The following is a 27,538-nucleotide window of genomic DNA, read 5'->3' as shown; positions in this document are numbered from 1 at the left end:
ATAGAGAGAGAGAGAGAGAGAGAGAGAGTCTTCTTCATGAGCAATTTTTTGAAGGCTAATAAGATGTCTTCTATCTTCATTTGATTATTCATTATGCCTAACATAATGTCATATACACAAAAAGTATTCAGCAAATAGTCTACATTTTTCCTGAAAGAAAATAATGAAAATAATAAAACAGTTCTACCAACTTTACTCTCAAGTATTGTTAAACAATTTGATGTATTAAATTGTGAGCTTTAACTATTTTCAGAAAAGAAATGTTGTTCAACTAAATCCAAAAGTATTGAAAATGCTCCTTAGCAAAATCCACAGAATGTACAACACCAAAAATGAATCCTAATGTAAACTGTGGACTTTGGGTAATTATGATGTGTCAATGTAAGTTTGGGGGGTGTAAAAATGTACGACTCTGTATGTTTGTGGTGGAGAATGCTGTACCCCTGTGGGGCAGGTGTATATGGGAACTCTGTATTTTCTGCATAATTTTTCTGTGAATCTAAAACTGCTCTAAAAATTTAGTTACTTAAAAATTGTTACCTAATAATTATAGACATTACCACTATGTTAACAATTATAGCTAAACTAATTGAAAAGTTGTAAAAATAAAAGAAATCTCATATAATTATTTCCCGATAAATAGTAACAGCAGATCTCTTAATGAGATCTCTTAAATCTAGCTATTAATAAAATTAAATAACAATTTAAATGCATTGTTTAAAGAATTTCTATGTGGAAGATAATCGACCAGTATAAATACTGAAGTAAAAATTTTGCTCTATATTTGCTTAAATGTAAAGAAATATCTTATATTGATTAATGCCTTTCACATATAGGAAGTTTCTTGTTTAGTATGAAAAAAGTTCAAATAAAAAACTGAAAGAGTGTTGAAGGTTAAAATATGAATTAGAAAGTTAGATATGAAAATGTTCACAATGAACAAATGTTTAGAATAGAATAGAATATTTCTGAGTTCCATGTAAAAATATGATTTCCACACGCTCTTTCCATCGTAATATTGAACTTATTCTTACAGGTAAATCTTAAGCAATTTGAGAAAAAAAAGACTGTAATATAAATTCAAAATTGTGTATAAAACTTACATGCTTTGTGAAATTTTTGTTTCACGTCATGAATAGTAGATTTTTGTGTCACCTGAAAAATAAAATAGAATTATAAGGAAAAAGTGTTCATTTGTTTGCTACATATTTCTTTAAGAAGAAAACATAATTTAATATATTCAAAATGTAAAATAAGTACAAAATAGCCAGCTTGTTTTCTTTAGCTCTTTAGGCACTACTGCTTTGACAACCTTGAAAATTTTCATCAGTATAGCTTTTTCCAAAGTTTTATATTTGTATATAATAATAATAGTATAATCATGTGAGTTCATCCAAATTTTTATCTCAAAATATACTTTTGAATTTTCTCTGCCCATAATATTAAATTTCTGGTTTCCAAATTTATGAGACTATCAATTAAAAGTATGAGTAAATGCAAAAAGAGAAAAAATATATAGTAAAAGAGTTTATCAGAGGAGGCCAGGGATATAAAATTGATTTACATGGACAAAAGAGGGAAATGTTTACTTCAAAATATTATAAGAAAAAAATATATATCCTATCTAAACCCTGTAGTTAGTTATGTTTTTAAAACTTCCATCCAAAAATATAATAGGTCCATCAAAAATCTATGTTAGATACCTTTTTTTGGGAATCTTTAAGTATATTATTGTTATTTGATCCTAATCTACTAAAATTACCTCTTTCTAATGTTAGAAAAGTGCATAAGGGAGAAATATTTCTTCATCTAAATAGGAAAATTCATGATAAGAGTTTTATCCAAACACCTCAAGCCATCACAGTACTTTTTGACTTTCTGATTTTGTTCATATCAAACTTGCCAACTGAAATTCCCCTCTGCCTCTGATTCTTCACTGACTTATGAAAAACCCAACAATCCTTCAAAGTCTACATCAAAGACATTTTCATGATCATGCAAGTCAAATTTATTTCCTTTCTCTAAACATGTATAGAATATTTCATACATTATTTTATTTTTTGCTACACTAAAAATCTTCTTATGGCTATTTTGGAGGACAAAATGAAAAAAAAAGTGCATAAAGGGATGCCACATAATAATACTCCAGGCAGTTCTTATTAACATTATTATATTATATTTAATATTGTATTATATATCAAAAGCATGATGATGAATACATTTCTTTTACTATATTCCACTCCCTCCCATAACCAAGTGTGTGATATACCATTCAGAATTTTTTTCTTATTTTTTCTATTTATATAGTTTACTAACAAGAAAGTTCTAAGATTTGGGCACTGAAAAATGATATTAATTTCCAGTTATGTTATGCTTAAAAGAACCCTAAATTATTCTGTTACTATGAAATTTTAAATTGTTCATAGCATTGTCCTTTTCTGGAATATGTTAGGAAATATTTGAAAAAACTTTTAGAGAGGGTAATATATATTTATTTGCTTGAACATGTCATATTTCATTTTAATTTTGATTATTGCATTTGATATTTGAATTATATTTTTAAAAGGGGATGATTTGTTTTAACAATGTTCATTGCTTTATCTCACTGTTACTTAATCACGAAGCACTATTATAAGTTGTGTCCTCTGACAGAGATGCCTAAAATCTACGTGCTATACCTACAGTAACAAATACCAGTCCATCAGTCTTTTCAAGGGCCATCTAATTTTAAAAAAATAATAATTTTCATAATTAACAGCTCCTCTGTTAGGATTTGCTATATGCTTAGCTTCTGCTTTATGAGGGTACATAATCTTGTGCTTATGTGCTGGCGGTTCCAACAATCTATCAGGTCCTTGAAAACAATGATCTGGTGTATTGCAGTTTGTGTCTCAACATGTAGCACACCACATAGCATATAAGGAAGTGTTAAGTCACTTTTGTTGAAGTCGAAAATAAAGCTGTGAATGCAAAGTCACATGAAAACAGAAGCTCCTTGATCTGATATGAAGTGTTTCACAAGTAGATTACTATCGAAAAGCTGTATGTTTTTTTCCCAAACCAGCATACATTAAATGACAATATTCTAATTTATATATGCATATTTTTTCCTGAATTTACAAACTTTCAAGACTAAGATTATGTTCTCCTGAAAATACCTACATGTGGGAAGTGGGTTGTTATTAAAAGCTTTCTCACAAAGTTTTAAATTTATTTTTTTAAATTACATTGGACTTTCACTTGTTAAAATGTTGATTTTGCATAAATCTTTGAGAACTGACCTTTCTGGAGCAATTTTAGTCAAATACAGCAGAAAAGAATATAATTAACCATTAAATGATTCAGACAGCGTTGCTCAATTAGCCACAAGACTATGCTTGATCAACTCTTTCAGTACTTTAGCTGTACTCAGAACACAAAGAGAGGAAAAGATGATAATTAACAGAGCATATAGGACTTTCTGATTACTAAATTGATGACTCTGTAGCTTCATCAAGAAGTTTATTCGTAATAACTTCTACTTTTTAGCCAGTTTTACCTCTTAAAAAGGACAAACTATCATTACAATAATGTATTCACTTTTATATATCACCATTAATTGTGCAGATGGAAGAAATAAGTATTCCGTCATCTGAAATCCTGAAATTCTCTTCATTAATGTTTCCTTCTAATTAGAGAAAATTAATCTTAAAATGTTAAGTACACAAGGTAAATGATGTTTGAAACAGAAATTTACCTCTGAATTTCAACTGATCGTAGTTGAATTTTGGGTCATCATTACTTTATTCAACACTTAAGTCGATGGACTTAGATAAAGCTTTTCACATTCAAGTGAGATTTAGGATTTGCTTGAATTTGCCCCCTGTGAAGATACTGCAGTATTTCACAAAAAACTTTTTTTTTGCACTATTACTAATTTTTAAAACTATATTTTAGCCACTTTCTCAGGAACTCCTTAAAATGAACAGATATCTCCAGAATACTGTTTATCCTGCTTAGAGAAATGAACATTAAATAGTAAGGAAAAATAACAACTTGAAATTTGTTTGACAGAGTAATTGCAAAGTGCAAACCAAAAATTGTTAATGAACTTTGTAAAAAAAATGTGTTTACTAAAGACACAGAGAGACTGTATAGTATACATAAACCAAAAAGACACATAGAATATATAGTTGCATACACATTACTCAGAATGGACAGGAAGTTTTCTGAGTAAAAATATATTATTTTACTAGTGAATAACCTTCAGATTGTAACTAAGATACAAATAAGCAATCTATATGAAAACATTCTTATAAATTCAGAACATGTTTGATATTTTATAGAATATCAAGAATTTTTGCTATGAATGTGACGTGATACTATAGATATGCAGAAATATCAGTTTTAATAAGGTTTAAACATTTTAAATTTAACTGGATTTCTTTACTATTTAAGAAATTAGATAATTGTTTTTTAGCCTATCAATTTTATTTCTTTATATACTACACTGGATTATTTAAAATGAGTTTTTGTTACGTCAAAATAATATATGTATGTATATACACATATGTTTCAATTTTTAGTATCATAACAAATGGTTCTTTTTATGTTGCAATAACACATTTAGTCAATTCATTTTTAATTCAAAAAGAAAATAAACATTAATAAATTCTTTATAATTTTTACCATAGAAATTTTCAAAAATATATTCTTCTGAAATAATATGCTTTTTTTAAAATAAAAAACAAAAGACACTTTATTATTATCGTAAAGTTTCATAACTTGAAAAAATCTATTTGCACATTGTTTTAATATAACATTACCCTGATGATATTGATTTTATTTTATTTAATTTTTAAAACATCTTTATTGGAGTATAGTTGCTTTACAATGTTGTGTTAGTTTTTTCTGTATAACAAAGTGAATCAGCTATATGTATACATATATCCCCATATCCCCTCCCTCTTGCATCTGCCTCCCACCCTTCCTATCCCACTCCTCTAGGTTGTCACAAAGCACAGATCTGATCTCCCTGTGCTATGCAGCTGCTTCCCACTACCTTGAATAATAAGCTTTTAAATAAATACTTTACTCCCCAGTAAATTATGTGTAAATATAAATTTTATTTAGGAGTATAGCCTAGATATTATTTATTTTCTTATTACATATACATATATATCATATAAGTATTATAAATATGAGTAGAGAGAAAATATGGTGAAAAATATGACTGAATATCTGATTTTATTATATGTAATTTTTGTATAGTTATATTATTTCAACATTGCAGACATAAATAAAATCTCAGTAACCACTCTAAAACTAATATTTAATTTTTATAATCCTTCAATAAAATTAAATGTCCTTTAGTGACTAGAATATTTATAGTATTTATTGCAAAGCCATTTCATTTCTATTCAATATGAAAATGGTAGTCTTTATATAATATGTATTGAATAAATGGTTATTTCTATACACTTGTTTTCTGTCTTATAACTTGAAATTCTAACATATGGAAAATATGAAAGAAAATTTAACATTGCAACTAGAGTTCAATACCCTATCAAAATAAAGAAAAAAAAGAAATATGTTTTATTAAAGTAGAAAATAATTCTGGTTTTATAGAACACACAATTTTCCATAGTGAATGGTCTTTCTGGAATATTTTTTAGGATGTATGATTTATAAACTAGGCGAGAATATTTTAGGACTAGAGAGGATCATGAAGACCACAGAATTAAAAGCATATATTTAAGAATAAAATAAAGTCTGGTGAAATTAATGTGTATGATTACTTCTTAGATGACTTTGATTATGCTTTCCTATTGCAGGTTTGTGAAGTCAAGAAAATAATCCTTGCATTCAGGAAAGTTTAGACTTAATACATGATATTAAAACATGATATTACTGAAATAAGGAAGCTCAAATCCTATTTAAATGAAGTGGTTTCTGTATAAATACTGAAGGACTATTTCAAATAAAATAGTGTTACCTATGGGCAAACTAATAAGTAATCATTAAGAAAACAATCTGTTAAAAACACTATGATAAGTGTTACTTTTTCTCTTCCAATTGTATTCCTTTTATTTCTTTTTCTTCTCTGATTGCCGTGACTAGGACTTCCAAAATTATGTTAAATTAGAGTGGCAAGAGTGGACATCCTTGTCTTGTTCCTGATTTTACAGGAAATGCTTTCAGTTTTTCACCACTGAGAATGATGTTTGCTGTGGGTTTGTCATATATAGCCTTTATTATGTTGACGTAGGTTCCCTCTATGCCCACTTTCTGGAGAGTTTTTATCATAAATTGGTGTTGAATTTTGCCAAAATACTTTTTCTGCATCTATTGAGATGATCATATGGTTTTTATTCTTCAATTTCTTAATATGGTGTATCACATTGATTGAGTTGTGTACACTGAAGAATCCTTGCATCCCTCGGATAAATCCCACTTGATCATGGTGATCGTGTATGATCCTTTTCATGGGTGTTGGATTCTGTTTGCTAGTATTTTGTTGAGGATTTTTGCATCTATATTCATCAGTGATACTGGTCTGTAATTTTCTTTTTTTGTAGTGTCTTTGTCTGGTTTTGGTATCAGGGTGATGTGGCCTCATAGAATGAATTCGGGAGGGTTCCTCCCTCTGCAATTTTTTGGAAGAATTTGAGAGGGATGGGTGTTAGCCCTTCTCAAAGGGTTTGATAGAATTTGCCTGTGAAGTCATTTGGTCCTGGACTTTTGTTTGTTGGAAGATTTTTAATCACAGCTTCAATTTCATTACTTGTGATTGGTCTGTTCATATTTTCTGTTTCTTCCTGGTTCAGTCTTGGAAGGTTATACCTTTCTAAGAATTTGTCCATTTCTTCCAAGTTGTCCATTTTATTGGCATAGAATTGTTTGTAGTAGTCTCTTATGATGCTTTGTATTTCTGTGGTGTCCGTTGTAATGTCTCCTTTTTCATTTCTAATTTTATTGATTGGAGTCCTCTCCCTCTTTTTCTTGATGAGTCTGGCTAAAGGATTACCAATTTTGTTTATCTTCTCAAAGAACCAGCTTTTAGTTTTATTGATCTTCCCTACTGTTTTCTTTGTTTCTATTTCATTTATTTCAGCTGTGATCTGTATGAATTCTTCTATAACTTTGGGTTTTGTTTGTTCTTCTTTCTCTAGTTCCTTTATGTGTAAGGTTAGATTGTTTATTTGAGATTTTTCTTGTTTCTTGATGTAGGCATGTATAGCTATAAACTTCCCTCTTAGAACTGCTTTTGCTGCATCCCATAGATTTTGGATCATTGTGTTTTCATTGTAATTTGTCTCTAGGTATTTTTTGATTTCCTCTTTGATTTCTTCAGTGATCTCTTGGTTATTTAGCAATGTATTTAGTCTCCACGTTTTTGTGTTTTTTACATTTTTTCCCCTGTAATTGGTTTCTAATTTCATAGCGTTGTGGTCAGAAAAGATGCTTGATATGATTTCAGTTTTCTTACATTTACCAAGGTTTGATTTGTGACCCAGGATGTAATCTATCCTGGAGAATGTTTCGTGTGCACTTGAGAAGAAAGTGTGATCTGCTGTTTTTGGATGGAATGTCCTATAAATATCAATTAAATCTATCTGGTCTATTTAGTCATTTAAAGCTTGTCTTTCCTTATTAATTTTCTGTCTGGATGATCTGTCCATTGGTGTAAGTGAGGTGTTAAAGTCCGTCACTGTTACTGTGTTACTGTTGATTTCCTTTTTTATAGCTGTTGGTAGTTGCCTTATGTATTGAGGTGATCCTATTATGGGTGCATATATATTTATAATTGTTATATCTTCTTCTTGGATTGATCCCTTGATCATTATGTAGTGTCCTTTCTTGTTTCTGGATGACATGATACTATACATAGAAAATTCTAAATGTCACCAGAAAAATACTAGAGCTAATCAATGAATTCAGTAAAGTTGCAGGATACAAAATGAATGCACAGAAATCTCTTGCATTCCTATACACTCATGATGAAAAATCTGAAAGAGAAATTAAGGAAACACTCCCATTAACCATTACAACAAAAAGAATAAAATACCCAGGAATAAACCTACCTAAGGAGGTAAAAGACTTGTACTCAGAAAAGTATAAGACACTGATGAAAGAAATCAAAGATGACACAAACAGATGGAGAGATACACCATTTTCTTGGATTGGAAGAGCCAATATTTTGAAAATGACTATACTACCCAAAGCAATCTACAGGTTCAATGCAATCCCTATCAAATTACCAGTGGCATTCTTTACAGAACTAGAACAAAATATCTTAAAATTTGTATGGAGACACAAAAGACCCCAAATAGCCAAAGCAGTCTTGAGGGAAAAAAAACGGAGCTGGAGGAATCAGACTCCCTGACTTCAAACTATACTACAGTGCTACAGTAATCAAGACAATATGGTACTGGCACAGAAACAGAAATATAGATCAATGGAACAGGATAGAAAGCTCAGAGATAAACCTATGCACCTATGGTCAACTAATCTATGACAAAGGAAGCAAGGATATACAATGGAGAAAAGACAGTCTCTTCAATAAATGGTGTTGGGAAAACTGGACAGCTACATGTAAAAGAATGAAACTAGAACACTCCCTAACACCGTACACAAAAATAAACTCAAAATGGATTAAAGACCTAAATGTAAGACTGGACACTATACAACTCTTAGAGGAAAACATAGGAAGAACACTCTTTGACATAAATCACAGCAAGAGCTTTTTTGATCCACCTCCTAGAATAATGGAAATAAAAATAAACAAATGGGATCTAATAAAACTTAAAAGCTCTATGAACAAAGGAAACTGCAAACAAGACGAAAAGACAACCCTCAGAATGGGAGAAAATATTTGCAAACAAATCAATAAACAAAGGATTAATCTCCAAAATATATAAATAGCTCATGCAGCTCAATATTAAAAAAAACAAACAACCCAATCAAAAAATAGGCAGAAGATGTAAATAGACATTTCTCCAAAAAAGACATACAGATGGCCAAGGAGCTCATGAAAATCTGCTCAACATCACTAATTATTAGAGAAATACAATTCAAAACTACAATTAGGTATCATCTCAAACCAGTTAGAATGGGCATCATCAGAAAATCTACAATAAACAAATGCTAGAGAGGGTGTGGAGAAAAGGGAACCCTCTTGCACTGTTGGTGGGAATGTAAATTGATACAGCCACTATGGAGAACAGCATGGAGGTTCCTTAAAAAACTATAAATAGAATTACCATATGACCCAGCAATTCCACTACTGGGCATATACCCTACGAAAACCATAATTCAAAAACAGTCATGTACCACAATGGTCATTGAAGCATCATTTACCTTAGTCAGGACATGGAAACAACTTAAATGCCCATTGACAGACAAATGGGTAAAGAAGAAGTGGTACATATATAGAATGGAATATTACTCAGCCATAAAAAGGAATGAAATTGGGTCATTTGTAGAGACGTGGATGGATCTAGAGACTCATACAGAGTGACGTATATCAGAAAGAGAAAAACAAATATTGTATATTAACACATATATGTGGAACCTAGAAAAATGATACAGATGAACCAATTTTCAGGGCAGAAATAGAACACAGATGTAGAGAACAAACGTATGGACACCAAGGTCGGAAAGCGGTGGGGGTGGTGGGGGTGGTGTGGTGAATTGGGAGATTGGGATTGACATAGATACACTACTATGTACAAAATAAATAGTAAGAAAAAATTATGTTTATTTAAACCGAAGTACAATTCTGACAAACTTTTTGATAGCAACAATAATTAAGTTCTGTAATATGTCAGCTTAAATATAATTCCCAAGGCCCTTAGTTAACTTTAAAATCTAGTATGAATGGTAAGTATAATTTTGGATATCTGGGTAATTTCTAAGTAATATAGGAGGCTCAAACATTGGTCATGAGGTGTAGTCTATATCTAGCTTTGCTTCTTATATTTATATGTCATGAAGTAGGTAGATCTTTGTGTCAGTCAAATTGCCACTAAGAAGGTATAAAAGGTATGTGTGTAGCAGTGGGGGTTATTTCATGTGTTCTTATAAACTCTTTTGGTTTGTGTGAAATTGTGATTTATATTAAGAAATATATATTTTGTCTTCCTCTTGTTTCTGGCTCCTAAAACCCTTGGAACTTCCTAAGTGATGAGCATAATAAATGTGTCTTTTGTTATGTTAAAAAGAAAAAAACAAACAAAAAAAACCCTGTAGTGATCAAATGACAATCATATTCCTTTCCAAATAGTCACACATATTATTACATGAAAATTAACTATATGAAGAAAATAGTTAACAAATGAATGATGTTCTACTACCTATTGATTAATCATTCAGCTTCATAATCATAGGGAAAAGACTTAATGTATCTATGCATAATCCAAATTAATTTATATTCATTTCTTTGAAAAAGGTGATTTTTCCATAAGTAAAAAAATTCTACATCAATAATACTGTTCATCAAAATATAAATGCAGATAAAGGGGAAATAAAAAGTCCATGTGATATATTTTAAATCTAGTTTGAATTTTCTTAATTGCAGTTTGTAAAATGTTTCAGGGCCATATTTAAGTGATATAATTGCCTAATGATAATCAGAATAAAAAGTCTTGGAAGAAGTAAGCATTTATAGTCCATTGAAAAATTATTGCTTAAAACATAATTGGTTTCTATTTATTGATTTGCAATGACAAGAACATTTACCAAAGTTGCTTTGCTTTTAGTTGTAAATGGAAAAGGTGATGTTTATGAATACTTCAATTATAAGTGCCATGAAATATATTTTGAATAAAGGCTCAAATATTGTGAAAATAGCAATGAAAGTGATAAGTAATAATGGGCTCAGTATTAGTAGTATCTATAATCTGTTTTGTATATATGTACATATGTATATAATATTTATTAGTAATAAAAATATACGTTATTCTATACTATTGTGGTGATTGTAAAATTGGCCACAGTATTTTGCAGATCCTCCCATCAAGAACTAGAGTTTATTTCCCTGGACGTTATATTTAAGTTAGCCTTATGATTTGGTTTAACCAAAAGCATGTGTTGAAAGTGAGGCTGTGCAAGTCATGAATCTAAGACTCGACAGGCCATGTATTTCTATTCTTTCTGCCAACACCCTCACATAAAGAAGCCTGAGTTAGCTTCCCCAGTGATGACAGACACATGGCCCTGTTGCACCCTTTCCTAGAGCTCACTCCCAGATCAATCACCCAGCTACCTGGCAGCGGGCTTGAGCCCAGCAGACATCAGCAGATCTGCTGGACAACTATAAGCTAAATCACCAAATAACAGAATAATGAGATAAATAAATGGCCTTTATTTTAAGTTGCTAAGTTTTTGAGTATTTTCTCTCAAGTGGTAAAGAACTATTAAAAACATTAATCATGTAAGGAGGACAAGGAAAAGAAATTTATCGCTCAACCATTTCATTGTACAGATTACAAACAAATTCAGAAGGGTGATGTTTACTTTTTAAAATTGTACATCAGGTTTGTAAATCACCTGCGATGTTAACTCTGTTGTGTAATTAATTTTTGGCTTTTTTCTACTGACGATGTTAAAGAGATATGTCAATTAACTTTAAAAAAATACACTCAAATGTCTAATTCTATATGCAAAAATGAAACTAACATGGTACCACTGTGAAATATGTCATATGTTTAGTTTTATAATAAATCTGAAACTATTCATGACTCCATAAATATTTAACCTTAATATTCAAGATACCTAGTATTTGCTTTTGAAAGATGCACAATGCAGTTAAACTGAATTTCAGCAAAAACAAAAACAACACAAAACAAAAAACAGTAACAAAAAATATAACCAAAATCTTACACTGCATAAGATCTTAAAACGTGAGGGTTTTTTTCCCCTGGTGATTCAAGGAAATCCACAGTTTAAGATTCATAGTATCTCTTGGGAAAAGAGTTATTATGGGTGGCCAGTTTTCTAGAGATGTAGGATTTTACCTACCTCTTTATGCATCAACTATTTAAATCCATCCACTTTGAATAATTTTCTTCCTAAAATATATTTATTGTCCTACCAAAAGAAGGATAATTTTAATGGTTCTTAGAAACTGAATATCTGTGGCATATTAGTTATTTTAGCAAATATTTGTTCCATTCATCATTTCCACTTCTCTAGAAAGTGATGCTGGTTGTGTTGGACTTGGCTCTTTGGCTTGCTTTGTACAATGGAATGTGGACAGATGAGGCAATGTCAATTTCAAGCCTTAGGTCCTAAAAGGCATTATGAGCTTTCACGTGACCATCTGGGAGCTACTGAATTCTACCATGACAAGTACATGTTCTGGAAGCTGGCTCTCATTTCTTAACTTTTCCTTCATTCTCTTGCTACAGTGTCACTTCTCTTTTTTGCTTATAAACCAGGCATCCAGTATTGTTTCAACTAAGTAAATCTGTGAGTAGAATTTGAATGAGAAATTGGGGCTCCATATATGATTAAAGTGAATGAAGTTTGGAATATGAATTTTGGAATAAATAACTTCATTGCTAAGAGTCTGCTTACTCTGGTAGATTTATAATTGCTCAAAATACTTGTTGTCCTTCTGAGGGCAGGCCTTCTAGAGGGAATAATTGGTATCTCTACCATGTTGAACTCAGCCCTGACACAGATTGACCAGTGAAATATGAGAGGAAAACAAATGTTTAATGTCCAAGCAGAAGCTTTACAAGCCAGAGTGTAGCTCACCAACTGCCACGGACTGAATGTTTGTGTGTCCCAAAATCCAAATGCTGAAATCCTAACCCACAATGTTATGTTATTAGGAGCTGGGGGTCTTTGGGAGGTAATTATGTCATGAGGGTGGAGCTTTCATGATGGAGTTAGTGCCCTTATGAAAGAAACTCCAGAGAGCGTTTAGTCTTCTAAATAAAATAAGAGAATGGCAGTCTGCAACCCAAAAGGGGATCCTAACCAGAACCTGACCATGCTGGCACCCTGATCTTGGACTTCGAGCCTCCAGAACTGAGAAGTAAATTTCTGTTGTTTAAAAGCCACCCGTCTGTGTCACTTTTTATAGTAGTCGAAACTAAGATGCCACCTCTCTGTTCACTCTACTTGGAAACTGACATGATAATGACAATGACAAGAGCTGCTTCATCAACCTGGTTACAGAACAGAGAGCTCAGAGCACAGCCACAGCTCATCAACACTGGCATGCCACGAGTCAGAAGTAAACCTTTGTTATTGTCCATCATTGATTATTTGGAGTCATTGCTTAATCTAGACTGAAAGTCACTCTTACTTGTTTTATAAAATAAATTTTACTTGTTCAAAAATTTGTGGGACTTTTTTTTAGATAACTATATTAAACATATTGATGTGGAAGGACTCCATATCTTATAATCTTGATAGATTTTAAATGACTTCCAAAACATCAGAGATCACTTCAAATTTTAAAGTGATGGTCATAAACTTCTTTTTAGCTACTTCAAGATTATGTTACAGTTTTTAAAATGTGGAGAATGTGAAATGAGTTTCAAGAAAAAAATAATTAGGGAGGAAAACCAACTTTAGAAAGTTTATATTATTAATTAATTGTTTGACATCAAACCACAGAGATAGATGTTACAATTATTTCTGCATCACTGGCTCACTGCCTTCATAAATGCTACTACAGAGTGCCAGCCACTGAAAGTGATTGCATTATTTTTCAAATTTCACTGTGCATTGCATGTTCATGGACAAATTAATCAACAATTAAACAAATTCTGAGTATATTTCATCTTAGAACAATGAAAAATTTATTATTTAATATGCCTGAAAATCTAAAAAATGTTTGATGATTAAGTGAGCCATGAAGCTTCAATACCTTCATTACATCATTTTACATTACGTCCTGGGTAAAAATAAGACATGCTTTATCTGTAAAGCTGATCTAATGCATTCTCATGACTTTGAATGCCATGTATTTTCATACCCTCAGGTGTATATCTCCAGCACTAACTTGTTTTCATAGCTGCAAACTTATATATACAACTAGATATTTAATACATTTTCATGGATATCTGGCAGTGATCACAAATTTAAACATCCAGAACTGAATGCTATGTGGGTTAAGCCAAGAACTGTTTCTATTCTATTAATGACACTAATATTCAAAGAGTTTTTCAAACTAGAATCTTTTTTATAAACAATGAATTTTCAACTTCATTATCTGAGAAATTTCAGAGTTCTATTGATGCAACCTCCTATATTTAGAGTCATCCCCCTTCTGCTGCCTATTTTATTCAATATCTCCTACTAGAAATACACTAAGTACTCATTAAACATTCACTGAAGAAATTAATATCCAGTGAATAGGTGGAGTATCTAATATAGTCAATTTATTGAATTATCTTCTTTGTATAATAAGATATTTTATTAACCTGTTTTACAGTTTTCTGTATGTGTTTATTAAAATATTGTATTTAAAATTTGTTTCAGGTTTATTGAGGTAAAATTAAAAATTAAATGATAAGATATTTAAAATGTACAACACGATGACTTGATATATGTATACATTATTAAAGGACTCCCCCAGTGAGTTAATTAACACATCCATCACCATACATATTTACTTTTTTGGTTTTGGTGAGAACATTTAAGTTGTTCTCAGCAAATTTCTCTCAGCAAACTTGTTCTCAGCAAATTTCAATTATACAATACAGTGGTGTCAGCTATAGTCATCATATTATACCATAGATCCTCTGGCCTTATTCATCTTATAACTGAAATTTCATACCCTGTTAACAACCTCTCTTTATTTCCTCCAACCTCCAGCCAACAGCAGTCACTTTTCTACTCTCTGATTCTATGAGTTTAACTTAAAAACAAAATCCACATATAAGTGATACCATGCAGTATTTATTTTTCTCTGTCTGACATTTCTCTTAGCATAATGCCCTTTAGTTTCATTCATACTGTTGCAAATGACAGAATTTCCTTCTTTTTAAAGGCTGAATAATATTTCATTGAATATATATACAATGAATATATATATATATATATACACACAATATATTTACATATTTTCTTTATCCATTCATCTGTAGATGGACACTTAGGTTGTTTCCGTAATACTGGAAATAATACTATGTAAATAATACTGCTTTGTAAATAATACTTGGCTTCTGTAAATAATACTGCTATAATCATGGAAGTACAGATATCTCTGAGATAATGATTTCACTTCCATTGGATATATACACAGAAGTTCGATTATTGGATTATATGGTAGTTCTATTTGCCATTTCTTGAGGAATATCCATACTGTTTTCCATAGTGTCTGTGCCAATTTGCATTCCCACCAACTAGTGCACAAAGGTTCCCTTTTCTTCACATCCTGGCCAACACATATTATCTCTTGTTGTTTTGATGATAGCCATTGTAACAGGTTTGAGGTGATATTGTGGTTTTGATTTTCATTTTCCTGATGACTAGTGATTTTGAAAATCTTTTCATGTACCTGTTGGCCACCTGTATGTCTTTGGGAAAAAAGTCTATTTAGATCTTTTGTTTATTTTAAAGTTGGGTTATTTATTCTTTTGCTATTGAGGTATATGAGTTCCTTATATATTTTGGATATTAACCCCTTGTTGGATATATGGTTTGCAAATTTTTCTCCCATTTCATAGGTTGTCTTTACATTTTATTGATGGTTTTCTTTACCATGAAGAAGCTTTTTAGTTTGAGTAGTCCTGCCTTACTGTAATCCTACAGTTTTAAATAGAAAAGGAAACATTACACATATATATGTATATATATACATATATACGTATAACTGTTTTTCCTCTCTCTCTTTCTCTTTGTTATATTTTTCTAATGATGAAAGGATCACTAATATTGAAATGACAAAATCATGAATCTCATCTTTAATTCAAGTTTCATTGAATGCACCTGTCAGAATAGTTTAGGTTGTTTTGCAAAACTCATTGGTTTGAAACAACATATGCTATGTTTTCACATGCACTACATGTATATCACAGGTTGACTGATGCAACTACTCTGCATTTTCCTTAGTCTAGGATCTATATTGACATAGCAGACAACATATGGAACATTGCTTGTTTCCAAGGCAAAAGTTAGGGGGAAAAATGATAGTGAAATTAGATTAGGTTTTTAAAGCTTCCCTCAGGAAATAAATACATGTCTTTCACTCTCATTTCACAGAACAAAATCCGTTACTTTGAAGAGGTAGGCAAGTTTAATTCTACCATGTTTCTGTGTGAGAACAAGAAAAAATCTTAATAAACAACACCAATATTTACCAGAGTTTAATATTTACCTTCTGATCAAATAGTTGGTCCCTTATCCTTTACTCATGAGTATCCTTTACTCACCCTTATCATTTACTCAAAATACAACATCATGTCCTCACAGAAGCAATGAAAAATTCTTTTCAATTATGGTATCAATCCCAATGTCCAAGATGTCTGAATGATGTGAGGTATTATGTACTTATGCAACTCAGAGACCTATGAACTAAAAGACAAGGTATCTGCTCTCCAAGAGCCCACTTCCTACCCATGGATGTTGAGAAACCAAAAATGCTTTTAATGCTTCTAAAGTCAGTGTCCAAAATGATTAAAATTTTATTATCTAGAATATTCTAGAAGACCATAAAACCAGGCACTATTTCCATCGTTTCTCTGTGTGTCTTAAGTAAGAATACACAATGCATGTTATTTTACTCTCATGATAGATAGATATAGGTATATAGATATAATGTTACATATATATTTCAAACATTGTTTTATACATGCTAGAGAGAGAGAGAAGAGAGGGAGGGAGGAGAGAAGAGAGGGAGGCCAGAAAATTTAGTTTTTTTTCAGGTTGGGGAGACAGAATATGAAATATAATTCATTTTCCCTGCTTTACATAAGACATAGGCTTTCCATCATTGACCAAGAAAGACATTAGTTTCCTAGGCACATGACAGAAATAAAATAAAGTCAGCTCATCAGCTATTAAATAAATATAAGATCAACTATTTTGTTACATGAATTACAAAGTTACCTCTATCACCAGTGTGATCTTATATATAGTGTCCATAAAATCATGATAGCAAATAATAATCAAAATTCCTTCCGCACTGCATATGTCAGGCAGTTTAGTCTCTGTTCCTCATGGTCCAGAAGTGGTAGCTATTAGGCACGATAACATTATCGTTCTCCTCATTGTTGTACAGTTAACATTTTTTTGAAACTTTTATCAGTTTCTTTTGAAGCTAGAAAAATTAGTCTTCAGTAGTTATGCAGGGCATAGGCTTCTGGAGTACACTCATCTCACAGGCTTAAATGTAGAAAAGGCAAGCACAGAATTCATAGTTCCAATTGACAGTTTTAAATGTAAAATGTTTTCATTAAATACACCACAACACAAGAATAAAAAGTATTTTACAGGTAAGGAATTCTACCTCTGGACATATGTTTTCTGCCTTCTGTAAATTGAACAGACTCTAGGTGACAAAGTGATAATGCAATAACAAAACTATTTCACCTGCAATAACAAATGCCAAATTCTATTTCACCTGGCAATATTGTGGAAACTCTGTGGGCTATAACTACATGTGATAGAAATAGTATATTTTTAGTATATATAGTATAGTTACTCTGTTTTGCTACATATACTGTGGGTGTTCAGTGAAGAATCATGTAGAGTGTAGATCAGTCCATACGTTAGAGATGATGGTAATTTAAACTTGGATGGGTACAGTTCAGTAAGGAGATATATTGTGTATAGAATGAAGTGATTTACTGATTGATTGCATGTAGTAAAAACAGGGAGAGATTCTAGAGAGTCAGCAGCTTGATAAACTGGCTCAGGTGAGACTTTCTCCATCAGTTCATTAAAGAATTATATTCATAGGTGAATTCTCTATTGATGAGGACACTTTGATCATGTTGCAAACACTTGCTGATTGTTGGCCTCTTCAACCTCTCAAATGAATAACTTTGAGGCAATAAGCAGATATGGAAAAATTGCACATTCCATCACATACACATTATGCATCATTTTAGTGATAAGTAGTATGTGTAAATAGAAGAGCCATAATCAGGCAAAGAGGAAATGGGTGTGTTTCTATACAGAAGTAAAGCTAACCTTTGAGTCCAGATTTTTTTTCTATTATAATACAGAACAGCCTCAATATCAGTTAACTAGAAAATTAGGTATTTTAGCCAAATTGTACTTACATACTTAAACTGACATGGAGCATTAAGTTATTGAATTCTATTATCAACAAAGGCCTAGGAAGACATTATGTCTATACGATGCCAGAAACGCCAACTGAAAAGTAAAAGCAAGTAAATTTATGGATCTATTTATTTATAATTACAAAAAACCTATTTGATTTCTTTCTTCCCAGTTTGAAATAAAGCCAGTTTTATTTTAGCAATCAACACCTCAGGGTTTGTGGCTATTCTTGCTGTTTGTGTTCTTATCATGTCAAGAGTTAAAAGAATTCTACATAAAATAGGTCTTTAGATAAAAGTAGTTTCTCAAGGATTTTAGAGTGAGAGCTTTTTGAAACTTTTCTATCTATAAAAAAGTAGTAGCCTATATCTGAATGATTGCCTCAGGATTCTATGTTAAAGTTGCGATTAAATTAAATTCAGACTATTACAGGATTTATTAAATAAAGTTTATGAGAAGCAGATAATAAATATATATTTAATGGCACACAGATCAGTATTGACAAGTAAAGGGGTCAGTTAGGCAGTAATTCATCAAATGTCTTGTAAAAAGATATTACTAACTACATCACATTTTGATTTTTTTTAAAAAATCAAATAACCAATAATTACAATTCAGAGACACCCAACATGAAGTAATATTACATGGTTATTTGGGAGGCAGTAAAAATGTGTAATGAGAAAACAAACTACAATAAGAAAAAAAGGAGAGGTAATAATTCAGTCTTTTTACAATATGATGTTAGAATGATGAGTTTATAAGAAGGCAGAAGTACAGCATTCCTTGGTTTAAGAGTAAGATCAATTCTGAAATAAAATATATGTTAGCTAGATGTAGTAGGCAGTTCAAAATAAATCTGTCTAAAAGAGAACTAACCTCTCATAGGAAAATAAATGTGTGTGACATTCATAGGCTTTATGTGGTGACAGACTGGTGGGCTCAGGTTACTTAGTTGAATCCCAGTAGATCAACAGGGATTGAAAATTATTTAATGACTGTCAGTTTAAAAATTCACTAATAAAATATAGTATACTAATGGTATAGAGCCTGAAAAGTGTACACATTTGAAGTTCTTAAGTAGGTAGGGAGTTCATCTTTGCCTTCCTTCCTAAATTCTCCAGAGGTGTGCTTATAGCAATATGCTTTCAGTTAAAGCCTGAAAGGCATTTAGAGGAGATAATTTCTACTTTAGGAGATTGCCCTTTACTGTTAGAGCCATCCCCAGGATGGTCGTTCAATGTGCTGGGACTCCTTATAACTGGAAGAGATTTCTAAAGCCGCTTTCTTCAATAGAAGAAAAAAAATCATCCATCTGTGCTCAGCACTTTGTTCTTTCCTCTACTTTAGCTTAGGTTATATTATCTTGTGCTGGACTATTTACATGTAATTATCCATTACAATATGGTGAACATTGGAAGAGGAGGGAACAGATTTTGTGTGGTTTGGATTGGTTTCTATGCTGATGTTCCTAGTGTCTATTAAAGGGCCTACCAACTGGAAGGCTGGTATTCTTCAACGTATATGAAGAAAAACAGGGAAAAACGAAAGTAGGAAGGAGGGGAGGAGAGAAATGGAAGGCAGGTGCTGTTCTAGGATTATGCCCCTGCAAGACATTCTTGTAGGTACTTGATAATAGTCAATTGAAATCATTTTAAGGGTAATATTACTTCAAACAATGATTGCCTCCAAACTTTTGAGCTCATATCATGTAGCCATGCAAATAACATAGCTTTACATAGCTTTTACAGCAGAAAGTAAAATGCAAGTACATCTTCTTAGCTTAACTGTAAACAAAAACAGTTTTCTTAGATGGTGATACAATTGGAAAGTGGAAAAATATAGACATAATTTAGTTGATTATATGTAATACTATATATTAGTTTTGTAAATTCCCCTCATGAATAGTTTTCTAGAGTATATTTATTTTTTTCTCTACTATTAAATTGACATGCAATGTTTGTATATCCATTGGTATCTTTCATGGTATAACATAGTATAAGTAACCAATGCATATTATTTGGAGTATGAGAGTAGGTTACAGAATTCTAGAAACTGATACTACAAAGATGGGTCCCTGTGACTATGTTTTCTAATTCTAATGCTTCCTAATCATTTCAGAAAGGGAGAATAATAGCTATTATTTTAAAATGCCTAAATTTTTATAGTCATAATAGAAAAGTATCAATTCAGTTATTTTCCCACTTTAATGGAATAATAATATTTTAAAATATATTGCCACTATCTAAAATACAATGTTCATTAGCAGAAAAATAACCATGTGGCAGACAAGGTGTTACATTTTGCATACAAATATAAAATCCTTAGATACTCCTGGAAGATAGATATTTACCCTACTTTGATTTGTGATTTACCCTACTTGGAAAACCAAGACTCAGAGTAGTTAAGTAATATGTTAAGGTGATAAGACATTAATGAGTTGCAAAGCTCAAGTGCAGACACAAATATGTCTGACTTCAGAGCATACACATTTTTACTACATTGTCTCTCATCACATTATATATTTGGACTATATATTGTGACCAAATATATATAATAGGTCTACATTTTCTGAGAGAAATAAAGTCAGAGCAGATAATATTAAACACTGATTTTTTTGAAGTTAGAACCACATGCTGTATTACGGAATTCTCAAGTATATATAAAAGAGAGGTTGACATTGGGGATCCTCTGGGTTCATATAAAATGATTACATTAATTACCTCTTTTGGAAGGAACTATTTATTTTAATTTCTTAATTATTAATGATGTAAAAATTTGAGCATATTTTGTCTTTATTATTAAAAGGAATTTAAAGTATTTTTAATTTCTAGGTTTGAATATTAAATAATGCTATTTTATATTTATATATATAAAATAGAATGCTTAAGATCCTTCCTACCTCTGTCCTGAAACACATTGTATTGGAAGTCAGATGCCCTAATCATGAAATTAAATAGAACATGAGAATCTTGGTTAATGGAGGTCATTAATCTTTCACATTATAGTGTATAATAGTTAAGAGCAAGGCACAGAATGTGTATTAGCCAGGTTCAAAGCTTGGTTCTAACACACACTAAGTTCTTTTCAAGTCTCTGTGCCACCTTTTCTTCACCTACACAGGGGAAGAATAATAATATCTAAATCCTTTTGTAGAAAAAGATAATAAGGGGCAGAGGTATTAGACCATATCCAAGGAAAAAGAAAAAATAGGCCAGAGTTATATTAAAATTGTAGTCTATGTAAATCCAAAGGTCATAAATTTTCAATTATATCATGCTCCATCATAAGAAATAGGATGAAGGGGATGGGGGTGGAGAGGAGAAAAAAGGGGACAGGCATGGGAAGAAGATAGTAACAAAATAGAGGAGGAAAAGAGGAATAAAAAACAGAAGAGAAGGAGAAAGGAGTAATGGAAGAGAAAGAAGATATTGTTACTTGCTTATACATGAAATTCTGAAAACTGCCATTAGGCCATTTTAAGGCAGGTGCTATTCTCATTTTACAGATGAGCAAATTAAGGCATAAATATGCTAAATCGCATGTACAAGGTGAAGTATTAAAAGAGGCAAACTCAGACATTAAGAATTCTCAAATTTTCTAACCGAGGTATTAAAAGTACAGTTTTTATGAAATCTTACTACCCTATTATTCTCTCTACAGTTTTCTGGTGAACATTGGTATTTTTATCATTAAAAGGAGAGGAGAATTTTTGAGTACTTTATTTTATTCATAAGAAGCCTTTAAAAAACTTTTGAGAATTTTTACTTAGCGTATATAGGTGATAGAGGGCTCTTGAGGTCAAGTTCCTTGAAGAAAAGATTAAAGAAAAAAGAATGTGATGATATTGGAAATGTTTATCAACCCTAACATTTTAGAGTTCTTTCCTTGCTCTTGAATCATCCACTTGTCACTAGATAAGCTTCTGACATTTTAAAAAATAGAAGTGAGACAGGGATAGTTAGCAACTGGAAATTATTCCATTTTACACTGTTAAATTTTTAAAATGTATTTTTCATATACATTTTTGATGTTCCAAAAAATAATTAAGATGATATTTAACAATATTTTAAAAAAATATGCTCTCCATTTTCATCATTCTTTATAGTTATATTATTTTAATTATTCATGGGAAATAACTACATCAGTTAAATATTCCCATCTGCATTTCCTTCTTTATGAAGGGCTTGTTAGCCTTTGTAATCAGAACATGACTATTTGTTAGTAAATTATACACAGTACAAAGTTGAATTCTATACATTTTTGTTGGGAGCAAGCCGAGAGGAATTTGGACATTCAGTGGAATGATTTAATTAAATGTCCTTTTCCGTGAATATATTTGCATTTATTTGATTGATAATTAGATTTAGAAAATAGTAAAAAGTACTTTCAAATATCATACTCCTCCATCCAAAAACTGTCGCTGCTAAACATGAGTTCATTGTCAAATCCATATATCCCTTGAACAGGCATCGATTTATTCAGTAAATATTGGTTAAACACTTTCTTTGGGCCAAGCACTGTTTTAAATGTTGGAGATACAGGAGTGAAAATACCCAAAGCCCTGATTTTGTGAAACTGGAATAATAGGGGTAGGCCAAATAATAACCAAAATGAAAAAAAAGGAAAATAAGCAGTATGTTAAATAGTGATAAGTGTTAGCAAAGAAGTAGAACAGGGAAGAGTAATAGAGGATACTGGCAGATTTTGCAATTTTACACAGGTAAAGGGCCCCAAGGAAAAAGTGACAGGTAAGTAAAGACCTAAAGGAAGACACTGACTAGTTCTGAGTAGGGAATGATATTATCTGACATGATTTTAACAGGCTAGTTCTGGTTGCTATGTAGAGAATATATTGAATGTGCTAAGGACAGAGCAAAGATTTAGGAGTGCGGGCATTAGAGGTGGTGAAAATTTGTCAGTCTGGATATATTTGAAAGTATCAAAGAAGATGGATTGTATGTGGGCTGTGAGATTAAGAGATGAGTCATGATGCCTCTAAGTGTTTGGTTTGAGCTATTTGAAAGATGTAGTTGCTACTTGTTGATTTGGAAAACTGGAAAATTTTTTTGGGAAGACCAAGCGCTCAGTTTTAGATACACCAAGTTTGAAATGCCTAGTAAACATCCAAGTAGATGGATAGATAGATGGATGAATACACAGATACATAGATAAATACACAGATAGATACATACATAGATAAATGGATTTGTATTTCAGGGGAAAAGAATAAGCTGTAGTTTTATGTTTATGAGTCATCAATATGCAGATGATATTTAAAGCTATAGGACTCAATAAAGTAAATGACTAAAGATGTGGAAAAGTCCTGATGACTGAGTTGGTGACAGTCCACACTAATAAGTCAGATAATGAAGAAGCAGCAGGAGAAAAGGGAGAAGCCAATGATGTGGGTTTTTTAAAAATGTGTGTGTTATTCTGGAACTCAAAGAGCAAACATGTTTTCAGGAGAAGGATGTGCTTAGCAGTGGCAGATGTTGCCCATATACTAAATAAGTGAAGCATGAGAACCGACCTTTGGATTTAGCAAGGTATTTATTACTGCCTCACTGGTGACCTCAGCAAGTTCATACTCTGAGAAGTGATAGAGGCAAATGCCTGAATACAGTGGGTTCAGTATAGAATGAGAACAGGAAAATGTGTACAGACAACATGAACACAATGAAAGTAAGGAGAGAAATGGGATAGAAGCTGGAGAAGATTATGAAGGCAGTAGAAGGATTTGTGGTTCTTTGGGGGGTGTGTTTGTGTGTGTGTGTCAGTAAAAGAACATGATTCAATATGTTTTCTTTAATCCAAGGAATTCATTTAATGTTTTTGTCTTATGAATATCTTGAGTAAATACTTTGTCCATTCTGAAGTTAAAGTTATAATATCTAGATGCAAACAAAATTTCTGAGATCAGCATATATTACTAAAATACATACATCCTACTCATATTTGAAAATTCATATCTAACATAAGCATTATACCAGATCATGTCAATAGGCAATTGTCAAGAAGTCAAATTTACAGACTGTGCCAGTATCACGAGTTTCATCACTTATTTTTTCTTGGATTTGTATGCAGATTAAATTTCTCTTTCCAAGTGATTATTAAATTAAAAAAATTAGTTTCCCTATTATGTTCAAGACACTATGCTAAATGTGTTACATATCTTACTCTTCACTATAGGCTTACAAAATAGATTTTATTAACCTATGTTCTAAATAAGAGTCCTGGGGATCAGCAATTCAGTGACTTTCCCAAGCCTTTGATAAATATGACTGATGTAGCAGGGATTCAGTCCAGGTATACTTAGTTCCAAAATATATGACCTTCAACCTTGACTACTTTATAACATTATAGTTACTGAAAGACAGGGACTAAGTTATAAGCAACACTTCTTTTGTATACTGGGTAGAACCAAGTCTAATGTGAGGCAATTAACATGACCTTACTCTTAATATAGCTGTTAATTTGTCCAAGAAAAAAACAATATATTGGACAACAAACAAAATGTTTGTCATGTTTACAATCATTAAGCAAAAAAAAAAGTAAACTAATCCAGATTATTTTTTCTTTTAAATGTCTTGCCATTATTATGAGACATTATTTATGAGACAGTTTTAAATTACAAAGCTAAAACAAGACAAAACAAAATTTGTGCTGCTGACAAGTCAGAGATTTGGACGCAGTAAGTTGCACATCAGATGGTGTTGATTGTGCAATAAAGGCTGTGAGGAATCCAAAATTAATCCTCTAGCTAGTCTACTGAGTTTCCCTAAAGGTTTGCCACTGGAGATGCAATTACCAGGACTCTTACAGTTCAAGTGTAACCAAATCCTTACCTCGAAAGAATGATGGCTTTCTGCATGCTTAAATTTTGTGCAGTTTAATTAATACCTAAAAATGTAAAGCTCCATGTCTTAGCTTCAAATAAAATCTCAAAAACAGAAATGTTAAATGTGCTAGGAAAATAATTAGTAGCCCAACATTTTCTCATTACTTTAAAGTAGATTTTGTGTCAACATTTAGACACATATCAGAAAAGACACAACCAGCCTCATTTTAGAATTTTGGTCTTTGTAAATCCTTGACCAGTATAATATCTATTCCACTTATTGTTTTATTCCCCTTCATTTCATTGTATTTTCCTTCTAAGTTTTAAATTTTCAGTAGTGAGAAACTGCAAACATCAACAACCTCTGGATGATAATTTTATTTTTAAAATTCTATGGATGTAGAAAAAAAACTTATGGTTACCAGGGGATAAGGGGGGGAGGGATAAATTGGGAGATTGGGATTGACATATACACACTACTATTTATAAAATAGATAACTAATAAGAACCTGCCTTGTAGCACAGGGAACTCTATTCAATACTCTGTAATGGCCTATATGGGAAAAGAATCTAAATAAAAAAGAGTGGATATATGTATAACTGATTTACATTGCTGTACACCTGAAACTAACACAACATTGTAAATCAACTATACTTCAATAAAAAAAAAGTCTTATTCCTGTATGATATAAAAAATACATTTTACTGAGATACTTAAATGGTAACATGCCTGAAGTTTGTAATTTAAAGGTCTATTATACATAATTCATATTTATCATTTATACATGGCCCCAGTGGTACTATAGAAAAGAATATGATTTACAGTTGCAAAGAAATGGTTTTGAATTTCATATTTTCCACATATGAACTACATGAACTTGTAAAAGGTCTGTATTTTTCATTTCCATATGTAAATAAAAGTTAATATTACACGAGTAATAGGCTGGTCATAGTGTTATAATTACTAAATAAGAAAGTATTATTATCTTCTTGGCAATTAAAAGCAAGTAAACAATTTCTTCTCTTTTCCTCTTATCTAGAAACACAGCTAGAGCATAGATAAATGGAATCAGTGATTGAATTTTAATTTTAGAACAACAGAAAAAAACTTATTCAACCTGTCTGTAAAGCAAAATAAAGATATGTCTTATTAAAAATGTCAATCTTTCTCATAATAAATTGAAATACTAATGTTTTTTCAAACTTTAGGAAAACTGAAAATGACTGGACTATTGTACATACACATGTATATCTACAATACACACATATATTTGTTTTTTTTAATTTTGTAACCTAGGAAGTATATATCTTATCTTTCCTTAGTGAAACATTGATATGTGATATGAATACAGAGGAATAGCATATTAAGCAAGACTTTTTTTTTAGGAACTTAAACATTGTAGTTGTGAAATGAGTTAACTTTTTATAAAAAGTGAAATGGTTATATTTCAAGACAGTTAAAGCAATTATAAATAATTTTCAAATGACTAGATTTTATCACATATGCTAAATATTACTTTTAATAACTTTGGGGCCTTTTGCTTGCTGTTTTCTACAAACACTATTAAGACTCTGAAAATTTGAATATGCAAGGAAGTGCATGAATAGAAAGACATTTCGTCATGTAGGCTGAGAAGGTGAGCACTAAAATTTTACCTCCTGCCAATGGCCAATGTTAGGAGGAAAACCAAAACCTAGTAATTATTAGTTACCATTTAAATTGAGTATGAAAATTCAGTGAATATTTTCTACTGAAACAAAGTATATAAAGTATACTTTAAAGTATATTATAAAGTATCCATCCCACTCATCTTAAAATTAATATTAAAATCCAGAGATACATTTTGGTATTGTCTTATCAGCATTAAGCAAGTGATCAGTAATCTTTGGGACAAAAAAGAGAATTTTAAATAAATAAATGAAACTCACCTTGTCCACAATACATATCTGCTTTCTGGTTTGAGCATCAAGTATTTCAATCTCAAAGTGAGTAGTTTTTGAATGTTTAACTGCTGGAGTTGATTTTAGAGGGCCTGCTGAGAGTATAAATTGCGACAAAGAGTGAAAATTTCTCAGGTCATTCTTCAGTATGGACCGTGTAGCTCCTGGGGAAGTTAATTCTCTCTTGCGTTCTGAAGCAAGGAACTTGTGCCTTTTGAACATTGTGTGAACTACCAGGAGAATCTGTCTTGTCAACAGGAGACACTTGCAAGTGTGTTCCCTTCAAACAAGTTAAATACTGCTGGTGAAACCTGGAAAGGTCAAGTGGCATGCAATTCCAAGAGTTCAGTTTTATTTAGCAGGCTTGAAAACAATGACTGATCTCTTTCTATATATAACACACTATTGTGAATTGCTGCAATGTAGATTACTTGACCAGCATTGGAATTATTTCTAGCTTTCTCCTTTTATCTCTGCTTCTTAATATGGCCAGTAGTATCTGAAATTCCAAAGTAAGATAAGAATAGACAA

General features: G+C 31.5%; 1 protein-coding gene across 1 annotated transcript in view; it reads right to left on the bottom strand.

Moving 5' to 3' along the window:
• Positions 1-27,338, bottom strand: part of TECRL (trans-2,3-enoyl-CoA reductase like) — a 92,241-nt gene extending 64,903 nt beyond the window's left edge. The window contains exons 1-2 of the mRNA XM_029235657.1: positions 26,996-27,338; positions 1,104-1,155 (exon numbers count right to left, since the gene is read on the bottom strand). Coding sequence (XP_029091490.1) covers positions 1,104-1,155; positions 26,996-27,229 — 286 coding nt within the window. The 5' untranslated portion in view covers positions 27,230-27,338. The remainder of the gene's footprint in view (positions 1-1,103; positions 1,156-26,995) is intronic.
• Between the last annotated feature and the right edge of the window lie 200 nt (positions 27,339-27,538).

This window comes from Monodon monoceros, unplaced genomic scaffold, assembly GCF_005190385.1.
Source record: "Monodon monoceros isolate NGI ecotype Baffin Bay Population unplaced genomic scaffold, NGI_Narwhal_1 Super_Scaffold_20, whole genome shotgun sequence".
NCBI lineage: Eukaryota > Metazoa > Chordata > Mammalia > Artiodactyla > Monodontidae > Monodon > Monodon monoceros.
Note: the sequence above shows the minus strand (reverse complement) of the source record. Positions and strands in the feature narration are given on the sequence as shown.